At 40.9% G+C, this 24196-nt stretch overlaps 1 protein-coding gene across 3 annotated transcripts in view; it reads left to right on the plus strand.

Annotated features, from left to right (window-relative positions):
* bahd1 (bromo adjacent homology domain containing 1) overlaps positions 1 to 19533 on the plus strand; it is a 73780-nt gene extending 54247 nt beyond the window's left edge. For all 3 annotated transcript variants that reach the window (XM_073040312.1, XM_073040315.1, XM_073040313.1), the window contains 4 exons: positions 6188 to 6347; positions 13980 to 14059; positions 17294 to 17385; positions 18573 to 19533. In XM_073040312.1, the coding sequence (XP_072896413.1) occupies positions 6188 to 6347; positions 13980 to 14059; positions 17294 to 17385; positions 18573 to 18759 (519 nt within the window). In that variant the 3' untranslated portion in view covers positions 18760 to 19533. The remainder of the gene's footprint in view (positions 1 to 6187; positions 6348 to 13979; positions 14060 to 17293; positions 17386 to 18572) is intronic.
* Positions 19534 to 24196: the final 4663 nt, after the last annotated feature.

Below are 24196 nucleotides of genomic sequence, written 5' to 3' on the forward strand. Positions count from 1 at the left end.
TTACGTGTTTTATATGCATAGAAAGGTAAAAAATATACTATATACTAAGACAAATGTTTTACTGAGGCGACATAATACCTGTCCCGACTTCAAATCCGACTTAAAGACGGACTCAGGAATGGAACTCGTTCATAACCCGGGGACTGCTTGTACTTTTAAATCATCTCTAGATTACTTATAATATCTAATACAATGTAAATGCTATGTAAATAGTTGTTATGCTGTATTGTTTAGGGGAAAATGACAGGAAAAAAAAGGTCTGTACATGCTCAAACAATGAGTGCTGGAGAGAGAACTTCCGGGTTTTCCTGATCCACGATTGGTTGGATCCACGGATGCGGAACCCGCGGATAAGGAGGGCTGACTGTACCCAGATTGTTACTTGAAGCCAGTATAGACTCAGTGGGCCAAATAGCCTTTATGATGCAATAAATCAGAACCAGCTTTATTATCACTGTCACATGTTGTAAAATATGTTTGGTAGCAGTACAGTGCAATGCATTAAAATGCCATGTTACAATAAGAAACACAAAAATAAATAATGCAAAAAGAGAGCAAAATAGTGAGGCAGTGTGTATGGGCCATTCAGACTTCTGAGGAGGGGAGAAAGCTGTTCTTAAAACATTGAGTGTGCTTCTTCAGGCTCTTTGCCTCCTACCTAATGGTACTAATGAGAAGATGGCATGTACAGGATGGTGTGTCCTTAATGGCAGATGCTATCTCCTTGAGGCACCATCTTATGAGTATGTTCTCAGTGATGAGCAGGGCTGTGTCAATGATGGAGCTGGCTGAGTGTTCAACCCTCTGCAGCCGCTTGTGATCCTGTGCATTGGAGGCTCCAGATCTGGCAGTGATGCAACCAGAAGAATGCAGTACATGGTACATCTGTAGAAATTTCCTAGAGTCTTTGATGACATACCAAATCTCCTCAAAATCTTAATGAGATGTAGTCGTTGGTGTGCTGCTTTCATAATTGCATCAGTATGTTGGGCCCAGGATAAGTCCTCTGAGATGTTGATGCCCAAGAACATGAAGCTACTTACTCTTTCCACTACTGACCCCTTATGAGGACTGGTGGGTGTACTTCTGACTTCCCCTTCCTAAAGTCCACAATCAATTCCTTGGTCTTACTGACATTGAGTGCAATGTTGTTGTGACATAACTCAACCAGTAATCTATTTCACTCCTCATCACTACCTAAAATTTGGCCAGCAACAGTTGTGCCATTGGTAAATTTATAGGTGATGTTTGAGCTGTGCCAAGCCACATTATCATGTTTATAAAGAGTACAGTAGTGGGCAAAGCACACATCCTTGAGATTCAGCTACATTGATTGTCTAGTGAGGAGATGTTATTTCCAATCCAGACTGGCTGTGGTCTCCTGGTGAGAAAGTTAAGGATTCAGTTGCAGACGGAGGTACAGAGCCCCAGGTTTTGAAGCTGGTTGATTAATAATGTGAGAGTGATGAAGTTGAATGCTGAGATGTTACCAATAAACAATTTGATGTGGGTACTGCTGTTGTCAGATGGTCCAAGGCTGAGTGGAGAGCTAGTGAGATTACATCTGCTGCAGCCCTGCAACAGGTTCAGGTCCTTGTTTGGGAGTTAATTCTAAACATGATGAAATCTCTCAAAGCACTTCATCACAGAATGCTCCCCAGATAATAGTCATTGAAGTAGCTCACCCTGCTCATCTTGGGCACTGCTATGATTGAGCACAACTTCTGGAGATAAATAGTAATCTGTTTCCACAACAAGATTGCACTACAGCTTTGAGGTAATTGAGAAACTGATCTGCTCTGGTGTTGTTTATGAAGGCAGAATGCTGCTTATCTAGCTGGAGAACTTTGCTCCAGGAGTTACATTGTGAGAGCTTAAGTATGACAGCATGTTATTTTGACATCACAACAAAGTATTATCACAGAAAATCCTGGGAACACTCAGGATAGGTGATTTATGTGGAAGAAGAAACAGAGTTAAAGGTTTCAGTCTGAGACCACACTGTTCTCTGCAACTTAAACCCCTATTCTCTCCAACCTGAAATATTAGCTTTGTCTCTTTCATGAAATACTGTCTGACCTGCTGAGTGTTTCCAGCTTTTTCTGTTTTTTTAAATTTATAACATTAGGAGTAGCAGTCATTTAACCATGGAGTGATTATTCAAACCACAATCTTCTGACTTGGAGATGATTGCAATAAGTTGAGTAATCAAGCCACATGTTTGTCATGTTTGGCTGATTCCTTGAAATACTATATTTGTCCTTGGCACTCATCAGTCAAAAGAATAACAAGGTTGAGGCATGGTTAACATCTACTGTAGCACCATATCCAAAACTAGGACCATCTTTACAGAATAATAATTAGTATAAAATCCAGTGGGAAATTTGAGCCAAGTATCTTTAGTCACAAGGAAGAATTTGGGCATTGAAGCTCGGTGAAATAGTTGGGGTTGCAGGCTTAAGCATGTCGAAGGGGAAGCTAGATAAATGCACAAGGGAGAAAAGAAAAGTTAATAGATGAGTTAAGTTGTGTGGAGTAATAGAATGTCATGAATCTATTGGGCCCAAAGTGAATTCGCTGCACTTTCTAGTGCCTATTGTGGGGTGAGAACAAGATCTCTTTGCTTTAAGGCATTTCATAATATTGTCAAATAAGTGATTTTTATATGCTAACAAGTTTTGATACTAATATGAATAGAAGATTAAAGAAAGGGAAATCAATTGTGGAAAAAGAAACTAGTTGCTCATTAGTTGGTGGAATATTATTTGCATGATACCACCAGGCCAGTACTGGGTGCTTAGCCATTCACAAATTGCACTGGCTGGAATATAGCATTCACCTTAAGCAGCTTATATTACTTTGTGGACTAAGTGAGAAGGTGCTTCACCTTTCTTCCTGCTTCCATACACAGGAGAACACCTGCATTTCCACACAGGACTCCTGGTGTTGCCTGTGATGACTTGCATGAAAATACAGATGGTAATTGTATCAAAATTACAAGCGATGCTTGTAGGTCAGTGGAGTTGGAGCATTTCATCTTTGACCTGGAAAGTTAACTCTGTTTCTTGACCTACAAATGCAGCCTGGCCTGCAGAGTATTTCCAGCAATTTTTATATTTTAATTGTCTTTAAAAAGCAATGATCGTTAGGACTGCAGCTTGGTGGAACAAGAAAAAACATGGCAAGGGTCACCTGATTTACTTGAATTGTTAAAGACTTTTACAATTTAACTGTTGAATGTTCATTTAGAAATGTTAGTACAATCAAACAGCGATGGCAATGTTTCTCTGAAAGTACCGTCATTACTTCTAATAAGCGTACAAATTAAGAAGCCTTTGTGTTCTCAAAAGTTAGTGAGCAGCCTTAGATTTTGCCAAACCAACATTTTCTAAGAATCAAGAAATGTCCCAATTGGAGTTATTCCAATCGCAAATCTTTTTTATTTAAGTTTCCTTTTTCTGCTCTATGTAACTGAATTCAGAAATATGTGCTTCTTATAAGTTGTGTTCTTTTGTAGTTTATCATTCAGCTGATTACTTCTGTTTTGCTGTTTCTTTGCAAGCTAAAGCATAATTTTTTTATTTTTGGAGGTAAAAGTTTGTATTTTTGACTAGATATTTGGCTAGAGTTTCTAATGTGATTTTATGTCTGAACCCTAAAGCTAAATAAAAAATTCTTATTTGAAGTCCATACTTGTCTGAAAGTGAGGTTATAGTCCATTTATTTCATCCTATCTGTTAATTATCGTCAGAGCCTTTTACTACTTGATATGTCTACTGAGATGCACACACCAAATCAGGTGTCATTTTGAAATTACTTCATTAGTTAATCGTAGCAGGAAGAATTTACTATAGTTTTCTGTGGTAAAACTGTTTACGATCGCAGATGTTTTTCATGCTTCATATTTGCTCATCATTTAGGAGGAAGCTCTTTATCTCATTAAGCCTGTTTCAACACTCAGACCAATCCCAACAATTCCATTCCTTCAGTTACTTCCCAGTAATCTATTCTTTCATATGCCCATTAACCACCCCACCCCACCTCTGGCATTAAAGCTCCAGACATTTATGTGAATACACTAACAATTTAGGTTATGATTTGAGTGCATGAAGGAATTTGTTGCCTATCTGTACACTTGGCACCCTTGTGCATGCTGGTTTGCATTGTCTTCTGATCCAGAAATACCTCAAATTTAAAATCCTTGTACTAGTGATCACGTTTTCCATGGCTTTGGCCCTCCTCCCTCTATTCATCTTCAGACGTAATAACTCTTGAGTTCTCTGACCTCCATGGTTTCTGCCACCTGAGCCCAAACTCTAATTTCCTTTCTAAACCCCTGCTCTAAGCTGCTCCCAGAGACCGTATTTTCACCAAATTTCATTGCATATGATGATGTATTTTAATGTTGCTCAAGTTGTGTGAATATTACTTCTGTAAAGTGCTCCGGGGAAGTTTTCAGGGGCATTTGAAGATGCACTATCAGTGCATCAGGTTGTCAAGGATCAGGTTAAAATTGCCTAGGATGTACCTTTGCAATTGTACAATCTGTCAACATCATTAGGGTGAATTTTGTAGGTAGAAGAGTACTTCACATAAATTGGTGCTTTAGTAGGAGACTATATAGGGACATTATGAATACCACGGTGCAGTGAGATTGAGAGAGTGCTATTCTGGATTAAGCTACTTGACTCTATTGAGGCCTGTTTCCTGTAAGCAAGCTTTGTACAGTTTGTACCCTGCACATTGATGAGAGAAATATGGAGATTATCTACATTGATAATTTTTTGGATATTTACCCTTAATAGACTGTATACCAGAAGAGGCATCATAATTTTATGTGCAGAGTTGTGCTAATACACACTGAGATTTGTATTACTTTTCAGGATAGGTACAGAAAGCTCTTTCAAAGCACCTTTCACAAGCAAGATACCGCAGTCTTTAATGAAGTGTGTTTGAATTGTAGCCACTATTTGAGTGTAAACAGCAAATAGCTGTGCAGTGCTGATTTAGACATTACAATCCTGTCCATATAATATAGAATCTCATATTTTTGCAAGAATATATTCTGTCTATTACCATAGGAAGAACTAGGTTCCTGTAATTTTTTTTAGTATTTGTTTGATAGGTCAAATGAATGTACTTGGTTTAACACTCCATGGAAAAGATATTAACTTCTGATATGTGGTACTTCCTCAGTAGCAAATTACATGCATCTGACCGGATTTTGTTTTACAAAGTCTGTGATCTGGACCTCAACCTGTCCCCTTCTGAATGACGAACAGAAAATCTGTAGATGCTGAAAATCCAAGCACTGCACACAAAATTCAGGAGGAACTCTACAGGCCAGGCAGCATCTAGGAAAAGAGTATAGATAACGTTTCAGGCTGAAGCCCTTTGGCAGGACTGGAGAAAAAAAAGCTGAGGAGTGGATTTAAAAGTTGGGGGGAGGGAAGAGAGTAACACCAGGTGATAGATGAAACCTGAAAGGGGAGGGGATGAAGTATAGAGCTGGGAAGTAAATTGATAGAAGAGACAGAAGGCCATGGAAGAAAGAAAACGGGAAGAGCACCAGAGGGAGGGATGAGCGGATAGGAGTTAAGTTAAGAGAGGGAAAAGGGGATGTGTCACATTCCGATATGTCTATCCATGGCTCCTCCACCTTTGGGATGAGGCCACACTTAGGTTGGGGGAACAGCGCCTTGTATTTCTTTTGGGTAGCCTCCAACCTGATGGCATGAACATCAGTTTCTCAAACTTCTAGTAATGCTCCCACCTCCCCTTCACAATTTTCCATCCCTTTTATCCCCTCTCATCTTATCCCCTTGCCTGCCCTCAACTCCCTTTGATGCTCCTCCCCCCTTTTCTTTCTTCCATAGCCTTCTGTCTCTCACCAATTTACTTCCCAGTTCTTTACTTTATCCTGTCCCCCTCCAGGTTTTACCTATCACTTGGTGTTTCTCTCTCCTCCTCCTCCTCCCACCTTTTAAATCTACTCCTCAGCCTTTTTTCTCCAGTCCTGCCAAAGGGTCTCAGCCCGAAACATTGATTATACTCGTTTTCTGGATGCTGCCTGGTCTGGTAAGTTCCTCCAGCATTTTGTATGTGTTGCCCTTCTGAATGAGTCACTTGACCTTTCTCCTTGTCCATGCTGTTTCCAGTTGATTATCTGACCCTTTTTGCTCTCCAGGGTGAAGTGCAGCCCCTGCTTCGTAAGTGTTACTCAGCTGTTGAAAGGGATGGAGAAGTGGTCAAGGTTCGGGACACTGTTTTATTGAAGTCAGGACCTAGGAAGAAGTCAATTCCATATGTTGCCAAGGTTTCTGCACTCTGGGAGGACCCTACATCAGGTAAGTCAATTGATCCAATGTAAAAGCAAAGCAGGGCATGCAAGGAAACATCGTGCCTCTTACCCATAAGACTTAATAATCTGAACCATGTGAACCTTTCTAAATGTTAACATGAAACATGAGTTCTCATTGTTTTCTTTTTCCATTCTCCATAACACTAGCATTAGCTAGCAGAGTCCCAGCTCTCATCAGGGTCATTTTCCACATGCTTGTGTCTGCCGACCTTAATTGTTGCTGTTTGCAAAAGGCCATGATTTTAAAATGTTTGTGCTTGTGTTTAAATCCTTCCATGACCTTTCCCCTTTCTATCTATTAATCTTTCCCAGTCTTACAGTCCACTTCTGGCCTCCTGGTCATTCCTGCATTAATTGCTGCATCCTTTGGCCAGTAGAGGTGTAGCTGGAAGTCCTTTGCTAAAGCTCTCCACCTTGTCCAAAGGTATCCCTTACCAGTCTTTGGCCTCTCACATAGCTTAGGTCCCAAATTATGGTATCGCTCCTATGAAGCCCCAGTGGATGTGTTTCCATGCAAGGTGGTTGTTGTTCTTGGTGTAGTTGAATATCCTGTTTATTTAGGTATTCCAGAGAGAAAGAGAACCACAAAGTAGGAAATAGAGAGATTGAAAAGGGTACAAATTCAGTGTAGTCACTGTTTAAAAGTAATATAATGGGAATAACGAATCACTTATGCTTCCCCTTGATGTAACTTGGTTTTCTGCATGACCCTTCTGCAGAACTCCTCAGTCCAATACTAGATCTTTCTGCTTGGCCATTCTAATAGCTAGAGGTTAGAAATGGATATCCTCTATAGTTGCTTCTGAAAGGTGCTGTTCCTGTAAGCATCTTTTGTGAGGGCTGCCACGTGGGGATATCCCTGTTATTCAGTCAGCAGTGTGTGGTTGGAATTTCATGCCATATCCAGTGTTCCTGTCAATAAGGAAATCCCCTTCAAAGCAGCATCAGCAAAGCATCAGCTAGGGGTGTCTAAGAGCAGTTCGTATGTGCCCACCAGCATGTTTATTGCCTCTACAACTCAGCATTGTGCTGTTGATACCCAAGTGAGAACTCCCAAAGAGCTGACCCACAATTTAGTGTAAATTGTGTCCAGTTCCCGTGCTTGTCCTTCTCTCTAGTCCAGCTGTGGGTGTTGCGTTACTTGAAAAAGCGGCCTTCCACTTTTGTAAAGGGATTGAAGAGCTGAGAGCTCTTTAGTACTGCAGTTGTTTAGTGTCGGCTGGAAGATTGTGAAGGGACATTTATTGCTTGGGAGGGTTATTGTGCTCAATAAGATGTCAAGGGAGTTGCGCAAGGCAGATGGCCTGTGAAATACCATAGTGATTGATGTTTGGTGGCAGGCAGCAGAAAGGAAATGGGACCACCCCTTTCTGTGCTCTGAGTACCGTGCAGAAGCTTGCTATGGGAATGCTGTCACTCCATTGCTCAGCAAATTTATCGTCTGTCTGACTTTCAAATCTTCAGTCAGATTACCAGTAGCTTCTACTGCCAAATGCAAGACACTGGGAAACCACTTCACCTTGGATTGATCCATTTCTAAAGGCTTGGCATTAGAATTCAAATCCTTAGATTCAGCCCTTCATTTCTTCCCTGTATTGTCACTCTGGCAGTCCTCACAGTAAGCAATAATGTAAGACTGCAGGAGCAGACTAGGGATTCTAGTCTCTTGCTTTAGTAAAAAGGTAATGTCTTTACTCTCTAGCAAAGATTATTATAATGTAGGAGGATACCACTCAGTCCATAATGTCTGTGCCAGCTATTTGAGACGGAAGTATCCAGTTACTTTTACTTTTCTGCTCTTGGTCTGTGGCCCATTAACATTATTATTTTTAAATGAGTACCTAATTCCCCCTTTTTTTTAAGCTTTCTATCCAGTCTATTTCTGTCATTCTTTCAGGACAACATTCCATTTCATCATAGCTCACTGTGCTTAAAAAAAAAAGTCTCTTTCTGCCCCACTAAACTTTATCCAAGATTGCCAAATCCAGATCTAACCTCCCCTGGGCTATGCTCAGATGGCTAGCAAATCTGCAGTTCTTCCATAATTTGAGGCTTTGTCATAAATATTTCACACATCTGCCACTTGTGATGTTAAGTGGTACTTTCTGCTGTTCAATTGGTAACATTAAGCACTCATTACAGAAGGCTTTGTAAATCTCCCTAGTTGTGTCTCACTGCTCAGCCAGTGAAAGGGGAGCTGCTGGACCCAGCCTTTACACAGAATTACTTGGAATTTACAGCACAGAATTAGGTCATCCTTTGCACTTTGTTGATACTCGCACAAACCTCATCTTACACTCAACGTCATCCCTTATTCTTTCACGCTGATCTGAATTCCTCTCAATCATTTATTCTGCTAATACATTCCAATTTAAACCATACTCTGGTAACACAGAAGGAAAATTTGCATTTAATTTGGCTTTCCTTGTGTCCTTCTCAGGATGTTGTAGTTTACAGCCAGTGAAATACATGTGAAGTGTCATTATCCCTTATGATATTCTACATTTTGTAGTCCGTTGAATGTGGTTTCAGCCTACACTGAAAAGTTGGTGTCTAATTTTAAGGACTTTTATTGACATCCTGATTGTTAAGAGAATCGAACCCAGAATATTAAGTCTTCCTTACTGGATCAGAGACCTTTAATTTTCTTGGCTCTCTGAGCTGCTTAAAAGGGTCTCTGGATGGGTAGCTTTGCAAGGAGGCAGTTTGGAACCAAGTGTTTGTCCTTCACATGATTTGAGTTTGTAAATCTAAACTTTTCAGTCATTTGTGATGAGGCTGCTGTGAACAGCATTTCTAATGTTTTTGTCCCATGTCCGTGTTTCTAGATCTGCTGATGCTGGAGCTAGTGCTATGTAACCAGTAATGTTAGCTCCTTTGTGATGTTGGAGAAATGAATTCCTGTTTTCCTAATCTGCTTAGTGTGCTGGCAGATGATCTTAGACTGTGGCAGCTGAGGAATTCTTCAGAATTCATGGGATGATTGTTCTTCAGTTCCAAGCCTGATCTTTTCTTTACCAACCTTCACACGAGGGGAATAACTGGCTACCCAGTCTTTTCTCCTTCCTATTCACTTTTACTTTCAATCTAATGATCCAGAGTCTCTATGGAAGAGGAATTTTCAGCAATTTATTTAGAAGTGATTCTTGTATGTTGTTGTTTGAAACATTGTCAGTACTTGCATTAAGTCTTGCTGGTGTTGACGGCTCAGTACTATAATTTTGATGCATTTCATACTAAACCAAAAGGAAGACATAGTTTTTAAAACATAATCAATTTAATTATTTGCCATCTCTAAAGGGATCCTATCACTAAACATATCTTTACCTCCTCCACTTTCCTCAGGGATCAGTCCTTCCATGATTTTCTTGTCCATTTGTCTGTCCCCACTAATCTCCCTCTGGCACCTCCCTGCAAGCGGCCTAAGGGCAACACCTGCAAATACACCACCTCCCTCACCTCTGTAAAGAGCCCAAGGCAGCCCTTCCAGGTGAGACTGCACTTCACCTGCAAATCTTCTGGGGTCGTCTATTGTGTCCAGTGCTCCTGATGCAGCCTCCTCTACATTGGTGAGACCTGTCATAAATTACAACCGCTTCAACAAGCACCTCTGCACCATCCACCACAAGTGGGACTTGCCAGTGGCCAAGCATATTAATTCTGATTCTCATTCCCGTTTTGATGTGTCTTGTGCTAAGATGAGGCCACCCTGAGGGTGGAGGAACAACACCTTATATTGTTCTGAGTAGCTGCCAGCCTGATGGCATGAATATTGATTTCTCATTCCGGTAAGCAAATCCCCCTCTATTCCCCACTCTGACCTTTTACCTCTTCTTACCTACCTATTACTTCCCCCAGGTCCCCTCCTCCTTAGCTTTCTCACCCATCTGGCTTCACCTATCACCTTTTTCCCTCTTTCCCCTCCCCCTCCTTTTCCAGAAGAATGGTTTTGGCCCAAAATATCAACTATCTATTCATTTATGTAGGTGCTGCCTGACCTGCTGATTTCATCCAGTGTTTTATCTTGCCATAAATTTTAACAATAATTTGAGAGTTAATTCTCTTTCTGGTTGACTGAACCAGTGGTAGAATCTTTCTAGAGACTAGAGTGGGACCAGGTAATTAAAACATCCTTGTGTATCAGTGTATAAGTCAGGCACCAAGTGCTAATCACACCTGTTTAATTTTAGTCAAATGTTAGTCTTGTCTGCTTGTAGCACGTGGGCTTTGTTCAGCCCTGTGCCCTTGCTGCTGTGAGAAATTCTCTGTAATACTGGTTCAAATTCAATGGTTGTGAAACGTGTGATACAAACACTGCTCTTTCGGGGGAAGCCAGTCTAATGTGGAATTGCTGCAGGCTGAGAGAAATTCACAGAGCAGGAGTCAGTGTGGCCCTGTCTCAAAATGTTTGGGGTACTTCTTCACAGTGTTGCTCAGTTAATAAAAGTATCATAGATGCATAGCCACTAGTGTGGTGAGCACATCAGCCATTTCACAAGTTCCCAGAAAAGCCAGTGCAATGACCTGATAATCTCCCTTATTGATGTTGGTTGAAGAGTGAAAACTGGCTGGGATACCAGTGAGAGAGCTCCCTGTCTGTTTGGTGAATCGACAGAGCAGAGCCACTTTAAAAGTTGCAGTGCAATCATTCTGCTGTGGATTAACAACCTAAGTCTTTGGAGTAAAGACACAAAACAAGAGCAGCAGTCTACCACAAGTCCCTCAAGCCTGTTTTGCCATTAAATAAGGTAATGGCTTATCTGTATTTAACTCTACTGGGAAACTACTAAATATCAAATATTCGGATGAAAGTTCCCAAAGAAGTTTTTGACTCCATCTTTAGACATGTATGGTTTGTTCGTCTGATATAGTGTCTTGGATAAACAAAAGAAAAGACAATATTGTTGCAACGTGTGTTCAAGTTTGTCATTCAACCATACATGCATACTGATGAATACAGCCAAACGAAAGCATTACTCCACGGTGCATAACACAGTGCCAACAGTCATACACAGCACAGGCACACATAGCACATGTAAGACAGCAGTAAAATACAGTCATACAAGAAAATCAGTCTTGAGTCCCCCAGTCCATGAATGTTGTAACAGTCTGTAGTGGAACACAATACCGCTTGTCTGCAGCCGAGTAAGTACTGTGGGCCAGCACATGGTCCAGCATGGACACCATGCCATGCTACCTCCGGCACTCCGGTGGAAAGGCCAACAGCACTTCACCCTGGGCCGCTACAAATGGGCGCCACCACAGTCTGATGCCTAGTCCTTACAACAACCAAGGATTGTTTGCCAATAAACCAATGAATTGTATTTGAAGCATTCTACATCACCAATGTCCAAGAGGGTCCTGCGATAACAAGACAAGTGACGAAGATGATCACTCGCTGTTGGATTGCAATGTCCAGCAGGGTCTTATGATCATAAAAATACATTTAAATAAAAGACAATAGCACCTTCATTGACCCTGTAGATGCCACAATGTCCAAGCATGCTTCCGTCTTACCAGAAGTGGAGTGTATGTGCTGATTTTACAATCATCTTAGTTGTCCATGAGTTTATATATGCACCTGCTTCTGAATATTTGTCAGCAAGGAAACTCATGATATCAATCACAGGTGCACTGATGTTCTTATGACAGAACATTGAATAGCCCGTTCACACAAGTCTGGCGCAGGTAGTAGATTTGGATCAAAATGAATCATATGTAATTAATGAAATTCATAATCTATCAAGTAGCTACAGATAATTGATGCATCTGTCACAGAACTTGGATTGGATTACAAGTGGATGCTGACCACGTGATAAAAGCTGATGAAAGGATGGTGTAGCGCAAAACATGAACTGAATAAGAAATGGTGGGTGGAGCCGATCTCTACCACAAATGAAATGGTACATCACCAGACTGCATTATGTAACAGCATTCCAAGATCACAAGGCATGTCTCGTGCAAAGATGTATATGTTGTGCATTTTATTCTCTGGAGATCTCCATCTAATCCTGGGTGGAGCTAAGTAGCAATTTGTCATTTTTATTAAATATACAATTGTTTTGTATCTTGAGTTCCCATTGTGGTAGTTTGGTGAGTGAATGAGGTATTAAATTCTGAGTGATCCCCTGCTGATCATTTTATAGAACTCAGCAGTTCCGTCAACAATCAATAGAACTATGGGCCATCCGTCTAAATGTGGGCTTACCAAATGGTGGTGCTTACTACTCATTTTCTGTTCTCAAAAATGCATTCCCAGTGGCCACTACCATCGGGATTTGTTCTTCCCTGCTTTCATTCCAGCCATACCTTTTAAAGTAGCAGTGGCCCTGTGGCTTGTTTAAGGATTGAACTGTAAACCTTTATGATCTAGATAGTTTAAAAAGAATGCTGCATAGCAGTTTCATTAGTAAACTGCTTTAAACTTGCAACAAATCTAGTTCCTATTTCCTTTGTGTGAAGGAGATCACCAGGAGATCAGCCGTTTCTGAGATATCCAAACTACCCTGTATGGTACCAATAATCATTCTGTGGTCAAAGTCACTTGGATAACATTTCTACCCCATCCTAATGTTTGGTCTGAACATCTTAACCATGTCTGCATGCATTTATGCATTGAGTTGCTGCCGGGTGATTGGCTGATTAGATATTTACGTTAATGAGCAGGTATACCTAATAAAGTGGCCATTGGGTGTATATTTCTAGCAGCAGTCAGTAGATCAGCTGGGAATTTGCAGTTCTAGTCTTTGTTTCAATAAAAACTCTATGTAGAATGTCAGTTATTACATGTGCGGAGATCAAGTAAAATTATGAATTGCAGATGCAGTTTGGTGTACTGATTTATGAAATACAGCTACACATGTGGTGAGTGATGTTACATCTGGGTAACAGTCCCTGCCTTATATCAACATACATTTGATCTTCCTCTCCATGTGGATCTACATATTGCTAGATTTGCCACCAAAATTATGGAGTACAAATATTTTGTGAAAGGTTACATGGGGAACTGCATGCATAGAGCACTCTCCACTGTTTTAAATGCAAAAATAATTTCTAATCTTGTGATTGGAGTGGATGTACTTCGATTTGAGATTGATTAGTTATCTGGTTTTCTATATTTTTGAATGTAGTTGTCATGGATGAAGCTGGAATTTTCCGCACAGCTGAGTTGCCTCAATGAGATAGTAGGGGTCTTTGCTGAAACTTGTAGAGGCTAGAGGTTTGACACAACAGAATGGCTTCTCAAGTCACTTTAGAATCAAGCTTAAAAACTAGACTGGACTGAAGCAACAATGGCAAAAATGTCAAATTTCTCTCAGTAAATGATAATTGTGAGACCATTTGAGTTTTGAGAGTTTGATAGCTTTTCAATAATTGAGTTCATATTCCCCAATTCATATCGTGGGATTTGGACTAAGTTCTCTAGACAACTCGAGCAGCAAACCTACCGTAGCAGCGCAGCAGCTCTTGTGCAACAAGCCCAATATAGTTGTTTGCAGGGATGTTTATCAAATCCCTAGAGGTACCTGAAGTTGCCAAGTCTATTGTACAAGTTTGAGTGGTTATTGTAGCTTTCACCTGAGTTTGCGCTCACTAAAGTGTTACTTTCTTCTTGTAGGGGAACTCATGATGAGCCTTTACTGGTACTACAGGCCTGAGCACATCCAGGGAGGCAGAAATCCCAGCATTCACTGTGAGGTGAGCATCACCATCCTTCCCTACAAAATTAGGCAGTCCTTTCTACATCCTCTCCTTAGTCTCTTGCTCTGTGCCTTTGACCCTATTCTGGTCTTTTCTCCTTATTCTATCTCTTGCTCTTTGCCTTTTGCGATATTAGCGTCTCTCACTAGCATCAGTCTTGTGCCTTGATATGTGGTGGTGTGACTTCTTGAACTTCATTGTGCTTTTGTCTTAGCTTTTTTTAGGTGGTTATTGCTTTTTGTTTTATTGCAATTACTTTCGATGTATAATGAAACGGTGACTGAGTGAAGTCAGAGGAAGAACGGGACTTTCCTTGTCCTGTACCACATATAGCATGGAGGTTAACATACTAATGAATTAGAAAGTATTATAGGCCATTAACTGTAATTATTTTTGAATACAGCAGGGTTAAGAGCAAATGAGCAATGAATGGCAGGTTTATCTAGTTTAGGTGCTGCTTTTCATGGGACCTGAGAGAGCCACTTTTCCTCTGGTGAAAGTAGGCTGAAACAAAGCGAAATCCAACATGCACCAATTCACTACTGGAATCCTGACTTTCACATAAGGTAGTGGAGCAGGTACGGATGACAGGATGACACCTCTCTAATGAAGGAGGTGTAAGGCTCTCTTCCCTCCGCTAGCCTGTAGGTCACCCTTGGGCAAGGTGTAGCACCTGCCTAGGTCTCGATCATGATCAAGGGAAGCCATTGGAGCAGGTGGTAGATGGTCACATGAGCAGCTGGTGCATAATCACAAATTCTGGTTATGTGACAGTGATACCAGGCAGACAAATCTCTAAAGAATATTGATAATGGCTGGGGTCACCCATCTTGTAAATACACTACCCAGAAGAAGGCAATAGCAAGCCACTTCTGTAGAGATATTTGCCATGAACAGTCATGTTCAGAAGACCATGATCGCCCACGCCATATAGCACAGCACATAATGATGATGAGTAAAGCAGATCGTGGGACAGAACACAGCAAACTGAGAAAAACAGTAACTCTCTCCCAACTCATTGTGCTCATGGTAGTCAGGTGCAATTAGGGACAAAGCCTGTCCTGATTCAGGGTCCTGACCTGAAACCACTTCAACAGTTCCTTCTCCACTACAACCTCATCACCACTAATATTGTTTGGCCAGCTGAGTTCCTCTAATAGTTTGTTGCTCAGATTCCAATATTTGCATTTGTTTGTCTGGAGAATAAATGTCTTTAAAAAGAAAATTGAAATAGAAGTAGATTTGGGGCATTTGACCCCTTGTTACCCCTTTCCTGTGCAATTTCCATGCCCTCGATAACCTTAAATCAAAAATCTTGTCAACCCCTGCCTCGAATGTTCTCAGCAACCAAGCTTACACAGTCTTTGGTAGGGAACTCCAAAGGAATTAACAGGCAGGATAGACAAAGGAGAGTCTGTGGATGGTGTTTGCTTAGATTTTCAGGCCTTTGACAAGATGCTGCACATGAGGCTGCTTAACAAGATAAGAATCCATGGTATTACAGGAAGATAGTACTAGGCATGCCCTTTTCTCACTGTTACCATTAGGTAGGAGGTACAGAAGCCTGAAGGCACACACTCAGCAATTCAGGACCAGCTTCTTCCCCTCTGCCATCCGATTCCTAAATGAACATTGAATCTTCAGACACTACCTCATTTTTTTAAATATACAGTATTTCTGTTTTTGCATGTTTTAAAAATCTATTCAATATACATATACTGTAATTGTTTTACTTATTATTTTTTTATTTTATGTATTTTTTCTCTCTGCTAGATTATGTATTGCATTGAACTGCTGCTGCTAAGTTAACAAATTTCACATCACATGCCAGTGATAATAAACCTGATTCTGAGCATGAAGAGAAGATTGGATGACTAGCAGGAGGCAAAGGGTGGGAATAAAGGACACCTTTTTTGGTTGGCTGCCAGTGACTAGTGGTGTTCTGCAGGGATCGGTTTTGAAGCCGCTTCTTTTCACATAATATTGTCAACAATTTAGATGGAATTGATGGCTTTATGGCCATGTTTACAGATGATACAAAGATATCTGGAGGGACATGTAGTGTTGAAGCAAGAGTCTACAGGAGGATTTAGATTGGGAGAGGCTAAGTGGTAGAAGGAATATAGTGCAGGGAAGTGTATGGTCATGCATGTTGGCAGAAAGAATAAAGGCATAGAGTATTTTCTAAACGGGGAGAAACTTCAAAAATCAGAGATGGAAAGTGACTTGGGACTCCTCGTGCAGGATTCCCTAAAAGTTAATTTGCAGATTAAATCGATGGTGAGGAAGGCAAATGCAATGTTGGCATTCATTTTGAGAGGACTGGAATATAACAGCAAAGATGTAATGCTGTAACTTTATAAGGCATTGGTCAGACTATACTTGGAGTAGTGTGAGCAGTTTTGGGCCCCTTATCTAAGAAAGGATGTTCTGACATCGGAGAGGGTCCAGAGGAGGTTCACGAAAATTATTCTGGGATTAAAAGGGTTAACATTTGAAGAACATTTGATAGCTCTAGCCTGATCTTACTGAGTTTAGAAGAATGGGGGGGGGGGGGGGGGGACTTCACTGAAGTCTAAAATATTGAAAGGCCTGGATAGAGTGGATGTGGAGAGGATATATCCTATAATGGGTGAGTCTAGGACCAGAGGGCGCAGTCTCGGAACAGAGGAACTTCTATTTAGAACAGAGATGGAATTTCTAAAATGAAATGGCCTAATTCTACTCCTATGTCTTACGGCCTAAACTTTAAGGCTCTCTATCAGTTTTGAATGGTAAACCCCTTATTTTGATACTGACCCATACCTCTAGATCTCCCAGCTGGAGAAACATCTACCCCGTCATGCCATTTCAGAATTTCATACATTTCATTGAGCCATCTCTTTCATTAGTCTTTCAAATTTGTAATGGAACCTTGAACTTTTTTTTCACACAGGGAGTCAACTCCTAAAGAGCTTTGAATGTACTTTTTTTTACTAGCAAAAATGGGCTCTGCCCTTGCATGACAAATAAAACTAGATCTTAATTACTCAAAGTACCAATTCTGAGCAGGCCTAGCTCCCTTTTTACTACAAGGGAGAAATTTCATTGTTGCTGGTAAGTGCACTATTACTCCTTTGTTGCTCGGTTAGCCAAGGAACCACAAGTTCCTTTGAAGTTGTGATGACATCTTGTCTAAGCTGACTGAGACTGAATACATCAGGTTTATTAATTTGTCTCCATCCCCACCAGAATGAAATCTTTGCTTCTCGGCACCAAGATGAGAACAGTGTCGCCTGCATTGAAGAGAAATGTTACGTGCTGACTTTCTCTGAGTACTGTAGGTGAGTGACACTGGGCTTTCCAGTTCTATGGCCAATGGAAAAGACAAGTTGGTTCAAAAAGATGCTCAGGGTGGATCCTTAAACGTAAAGTAGTAGCTAATAAATGGGATTTGAGAGACACTATTCCTTAATGACTGGAATAGGGGACTGAGTATCTCACAACTGGATTAAGTCAATATATACATGTATTGAAAAGAAAGTTGGGTGAAATCATAGAGGATAAAAGAAACATGGAAAGAGGTGGATGATCAGTCCCAAGAAGATAACCAGATAGGAACCAAAATGGAGTGGGTGGTTAGATGGGTATCTTGTGTGTATTTTTTCTTTGCTTTTGCACTGCCCTTGGCCACACTTTTACTTGAGAAGTAGGTCACTCCACTTCTTAAGCATGATGCACTCTCAGCTGTATCAAGACTGATTTAACTTTATATCCCTGTTTGCATTGACCAACAAAAAACATAACATCCTGAAGGGTCCAATTGTTTCCCATTTTAGAGATGCTGAGGGAAAAGATTATATCAATTTTCCCTTCTTCATATGGAAAAGGTCTTCCTGATTTTGCTTCTGAATAACACTGAACAAATATTTTTCTCCCACAAATTCTGCATATTGGAAATATTCGCTAAATATATATCTTTCTTGCTGTTTGTTGTTCTAAAAACCTGGGATAGATCTTCCATCCTCAATTTTAAGCCCAGCAACATTCTGATGAATCTATATTGTACTCACTCCAAGGTCAATGTATCTTCCTGAGCCATGGTGTTCAGAATTGAATGCAGTAGCCAGATGGGACCTGACCAAGGCTGGCATAACAATCATCACCATGTCCCTCTGAGATGCATTGAATGAAAATTGTTAATTGTCTGCAAAGTTGCTTGCAATTGGGGCTTTGAGGTGCACAGGTAGGCTCTGATATAAGATGCAGGAGATTCTGCAGGTGCTGGAAATCTTGAGCAACACGCAAAATGCTGGAGGAACTCTGAAGGTCAGATGGCATCTATGGAAGGGAATAAACCGTTGACATTTTGGGCTTAAGAAGGGTGAAGCCCCAAGTGTTAGCATTTTTCCCCCTCCATAGATACTGCCTCCAGCATTTTGTGTTTGTTGGTCTTGCACAAAATGTTACTGGTGTAGAGTCTTTGAGAACTTGTCATTCTCATTCATCTTCTCATCTTGGCTTTCCACAGATTCTGTGCCTTGGCAAAATGGCGAGAGGAAGGATTTCCTGATCAGAGGCTAGTAGTACCACCCTCTGAAGAGTATTCTACACCTTCACACCGCAAGGTCCCAGAAAACACAGATCCTGATCTGGTGTTCATTTGCAGGCACGTTTATGACTTTCGTCATGGCCGAACTCTGAAAAACCCACAATAGTTATGGCACTTCCCAGATTCCAAGAGACCTCAGGTGTAAAAAAACTGAGCACGCAGCAACAGAAAGAAACCAGAATGAATGGATTTTGACTGGAGATGTAATTCCACAAAGCCTTCCTGATGGACAACTGATACTCTTACCTTTGCCTTATGTACATAGATTAGATGAATTTTTATGACCTGCTCAATTGACTGGATACCAAAGGACAGTGACCGACCTGAAGACTGGCTCCTGAGAAATGGTGCTAGTTTCTGCACTAACCAATTCAACTGTCATCACAACACTCGAGTCACTTTTCTCATCCTCATCCTTCATCACCACTAACAACGGGTCCCATTTCCCAAAAGATTGCTGATGCATTTCACAATTTCTATCCATTAAACGCAGCGACAAGAGATATTGCACTTGTATTCCAAACCAATTTATTTCTCAAATGACCTTTGCCCAATTTCCAAGCTGGCCATCAGTGAATGCCAGCACTAAAATGTTTACGTCTGAATTCGGATATCATTCCAAATTCTTTCTCTTTTTTTCTTTATTTTTAATTATTATTTCAAAGAAAATTGCTTATTGGAATTAAATTTCAAAAATGTATTGACTTTTGAGGAAGAAAAATTAATATATGATTTAAGTTTGATAGCTATGTTTGAAGAGACCTTTTTAAAAAAAATAGTTCTTTCTCTACTGATGTTCTGATGTTTTCACTTGAAAGGTTTAATAATGTTTGAAGTGTTAGGCCCATGGTCAATAGAATTAAAGATGTTTCTTGAGGAACTATAGTTTCTTAGTTTTTTTTGGCCTTTAAAAGGAGTAGCCTATGCATTCATTATGCCCTTCACTAATACTTCTGTCATTATTCAGTGCCATGAGTTCTTATTGAGATTTGCCAGAAACCCAAGCTTCTGGTCATCTGATTTAAAATGGACATCATCCTCCAACAGATTCCAGCTATCCTGGCATCAGCTTAGTGTCACCAGCAACCTGACTCAGTTTTAAGGCTCCAAGGAAATAGTCAATATTATTCTTTAAAGAGCCATTCGCAATACCTTGAATCACTTTGTAGACATTAAAAATACTACTTCAAATAAAAGGCAGAAGATGCTTGGTATGACAGACAATGTCTGTGCTAAGAGAAATAAAGGTAATGTCTTGGGTGGACCTGGAAATGCAGGTTTTAAAAATTGATGGAAGGTTAGCAATTAGATGAAGGCAAAAGGGAATAAATGGTATTGGGATCACAGTGCTAGCTAAATGGATAAGCAATAAGAGATAGGTTAGAGATATTAAATTCATTGTCACAGCAACTGTCTTGGAAATAGAGCAATCTGGAAGACTGTGGAGCACCTTATTGAAAACTGAAGTAGTGTTTCACAGGAGCCTGAAACACAAGACAGGGAAAGTTACAGTGACCAAAAGAGCTGGATTATGCTTGTAGACTGAACAGTAATAATTCACAAAACAGTCAGTCCATATTTGATTTCCTCAGGCTAGAGGTATTGTGAATAAGTAAATTGAAAGTTGTGACATTAAATTGCTAATCTGCACAGAGGGGGAACATAGTAGCCTTGGACTACAGAAAAGATGGGAAATAAAAGAGCAAGTATTTTGTACACATACTACTTGTACAGAAAGAAAGGGAAATTACTAGCAATGTAGTTGTACCGCAGGTGGCAAAGGAAGTGGAGTGGTGTGGAAGGTTCTTCAGAAAAGGTATAAGGAATAGTTCTTAAAAGTGTGAGGAATGGGAGTGAAAATTAGATCATGGGTTCACACAGGATGTAGAGGCTTGTAAGGAAGAAGGCGTCAATAAAAGAAACCCTATAATGTATCTAACATGGAATACAAGATGTGAGCAGTTTAAATGCAATGAATTGAGAGTTCTTTGCATGCAGGAGCAGCATCAATTGAGGAAAGGACCATCAGAAGTACTAATGGTGCAGTAAGAATATGCAAAGAAGCAAGGTGTTGAATCTTCACTGGAAGTAGGGTAAAAACAAGAACCTATGGGGTTAAGTCTTGCGCTTTCAATTAATATGCAGGTGTGTGTATCTCAGAAAAGAACATAGCAAAAAGGAGGAATCAAGCAAGGGGAAGGAAACATGGAAATAAAAGCGAAGTTGACATCTTTAAATTGGGAGGACAGGAGACAGCAGCAGAAGTCTTTTCATTCTGCGTAGGGAGGGAAAGGTAGAGAAAAGGACTGCACTACAGATAGGAAAGAAATGTTCTACATAACACAGAGAACTGTTTAAGTCCCTGCTAGTTGGTGGTGAAGGAGCAACTGTAGCAGCTCCTGAGATTAAAGAAGATTTGCCAGGGATCAAAGTGGGATGGGCGAAAGACATGAGCATACCTGCAAGTCAAGAAGAGAATGGTCCCTGTGTAAAGTAGAAAGAGAGGTGGGGGAGGGGCGGTGAGGAGATGTGGCCAGTAGTGGGATCCTGTTGCTTAGTATGCTAGTTGTGGAAACCATTTGGGTGCTAGGTCAAGACCAGGGGAAATCCATCTCTTTTCTGCCTGGGGAGGGGTGGTGAGAACAGAACTGCAAGATATGGAGGAAATGTACGTTCGGTGGCCACTTTATTAGGTATAGGACTGGAATCCAGTGTGGTCTTCTGCTGCTGTAGCCCATCCACTTCAAGGTTATTTGAGTCACCCTCGCCTTCCTTTGAGCTTGAACCAGTGTGGCCGTTCTTGTCCATACTGCACCAACCGCCGCCACTGGGCTATAAACGTGCAGGAGCAGTGTGTGCTCAAGGGGACACACGCTGTCTCGGCTGAGGCTCGAACTAACACCCTTCAGATCGCCAGCCCAAAGCCTTAATCACTTGGCCATGTGCCAACATTATCCTCTGGCCACTCTCATTAATAAGGCTTTTTTGCCCACAGAATAATGGATGTTTTTGTTTTTTGCACCTTTCTCTGTAAATTCTAGAGACTTGTGTGTGAAAATCCCATGAGATCAACAGTTTTTAAGATGCTCAGACAACTCCATCTGGCATCGACAATCATTCTGCAGTCAAAGTCACTTGGATCACATTTCTTACCCATTCTGATGTTTGGTCTGAACAACAACTGAACCTTTTGACTACGTCTGTATGCTTTTGTGCATTGAGTTGCTGCCACATGATTGGCTGATTAGATGTTTGCATTAATGAACAGCTGTACCTGATAAAGTGGTCACTGAATGGATATAAGAGCTTTGTCAATGATGGAAGAAGGGGAGCCATGCTTCCTGAAGAACCCAAGAGGAAAACCTCATCTTGAGAATAGATGCAACTAATAGAGAAACTGAGAGTAGGGGATAGTTTCCTTACACGTAGGAGGAAGTATAGTTGAAGTAGGTGTGGATTCCATTAGTTTATGATAGATATTGGTGAATAGTTTGTTTCCTGAGAGACATGTCCAGAAAAGGAAGAGGTGTAAAATGGTCCAGGTGAATTTGGGCAGGGAGTAATTTGATGACAAAGGTAATAAAATTGAGTTCTGCAGAAGCACAGTTATAGATATAGCAGAGAAAAAATTGGGGAGGGCGACTAGAGTAGATTTGAAGACTGTTCCACATAGACAACGAAAAGACAGGCACTGCTGGAGCCCACGTGAGTGTCCATTACTACACCTTTGATAGGCAGATGGTGAAGATGAGGTGGTTGGAAGCAGAGAATTGGCAGTAATCAAAATAATGGAAAGCTTTGTTGTCCAGGATATAGATAGGAAGAAACTGGGTAAGGGGAGATAGAATAGTTGAGGTATAAGGAGATGCATTTGGTTGGGCAAGAGCTGGCAGAAGCAATAGGTCAACCAGCGCAATCCTTTTTGTGGATTTTGAAAGAAGGGAGCTATGGTCAGGTTGGAGACAGTGGATGGATCATGTCCTGATGCATTGAGATCTGTAAATGTCCAGGAGACAGTGATCATGTGTTTGTTCATGGAATCTTGGCTTCTAGAAGTCAGTGTGCCAGACCACAACAGCTCCCCTCTCTTATCTGCAGGTTGGGATTGGTGTGAACTGGGTAAGCTTGGAATGGGTGAGGGAAGTGGGGGAGTTACAGCCATGTCATGTCAGCAATTAAAGCTGAAAAAGACAAAAGGCCAGAAGGGCTGTCCAAATGGAAGGGACGTGCTTGAGGCATTAGAGAAGGTCATCATTGGGGGTGGGGGTGTGAGGAAGAGGGGAATGATTTCCTGACAAATGAGCATGGAGGTGAAGGTAGCAGAAGAGTTCAGCATCATCTTGGGACTGAAACCCATTGAGGTGCAGGCACAAATGTACGAAAGTGAGTTTGAAAGTTCAGTTTCAGGGTTAAGTAAATGGGTGGATGTGGAGCTGAAGCTAATCATTGCAACTGGGGAATTTATATCTGGGTCATTAAATGCATCTCTAACATGAAGCTTGCATCTGTGTGGTAACTGAATGAGGCAGTTATCACATAATGACACAAACAACCCATGTACAGTAGTTCACTGATATATTTTAGGGACAGAAACATCTCATCCTTAACTAGTTAGGTTCAAGAATTGCAGTTGATGAAATGTTCTACCTAGCCACTAAGGAGACAGTTTAGGGGTGGGTAGTAAATGTCAAAGTCATGAATTAAAAATATTTTCTAAAAAGTTCTTGGGTTAACATCTTGTGAAAGATGGCACCTCCAACCATGCAGGTCCATTTTAGTCTGCAGTGAGGGATGATCCGAGTTTTTGCTCAAATGTTTGGAATGGGCTTTCAACCCACAACCTTGCAGCTTCAAGGTTTCCCACTCAACCGTTCAGAAGCAGAATAACATGAGAAACACTGGAAAAAGACAAATCAGTCTACATTCAAAATGGAAAAAAGGTAGGTTAGTGTTTGTTTTTGATGCCCTTTTGTTAGAATTGGGTAACCAATAAATATGCAGGGGGTGTGGTGAGTGAATGTTATATAATAGTGAGCAGAATGATGTAGAATTACACTTAGGTACAGCATTTATCATTGGATTTACAAAATGTTTTCACAGAGCTTGGTTAAATATTAGATTCAGATATATCACATGTACATCGAAACAGAAATGCATCATTTGCATTAACCAGCAAGCCTAAAGGTGTTCTAGGAGCAGCCTGCAAGTGTCACCACACATTCCAATGGCAAATAACATGCACAATATGCTCAGCAGAACAGAACAAGCAATGAAATGACAACAGCAAATCAAGCTCTTTTCCTCCGTCACATCCATGCAGGCAGTCCTCAAACCACAGGACAGTCTGTACCACCGATAGACTCACCGACAATAGGCTTCTGACTTCTCTAGTGACTTCAGCCATTGGATATCAGCTTCTGAACTTCCAATCAGGTATCGGGCTTTGATTTTTCAATAGCTGATAACGGGTCACAAACTCCAGACCATGAACACTGGACTTGCTGACTCACTTTCCTAGGGGTCACTGGCTCTCATGTCCCATG

Source organism: Hemitrygon akajei, chromosome 3, assembly GCF_048418815.1.
Source record: "Hemitrygon akajei chromosome 3, sHemAka1.3, whole genome shotgun sequence".
NCBI classification, from domain to species: domain Eukaryota; kingdom Metazoa; phylum Chordata; class Chondrichthyes; order Myliobatiformes; family Dasyatidae; genus Hemitrygon; species Hemitrygon akajei.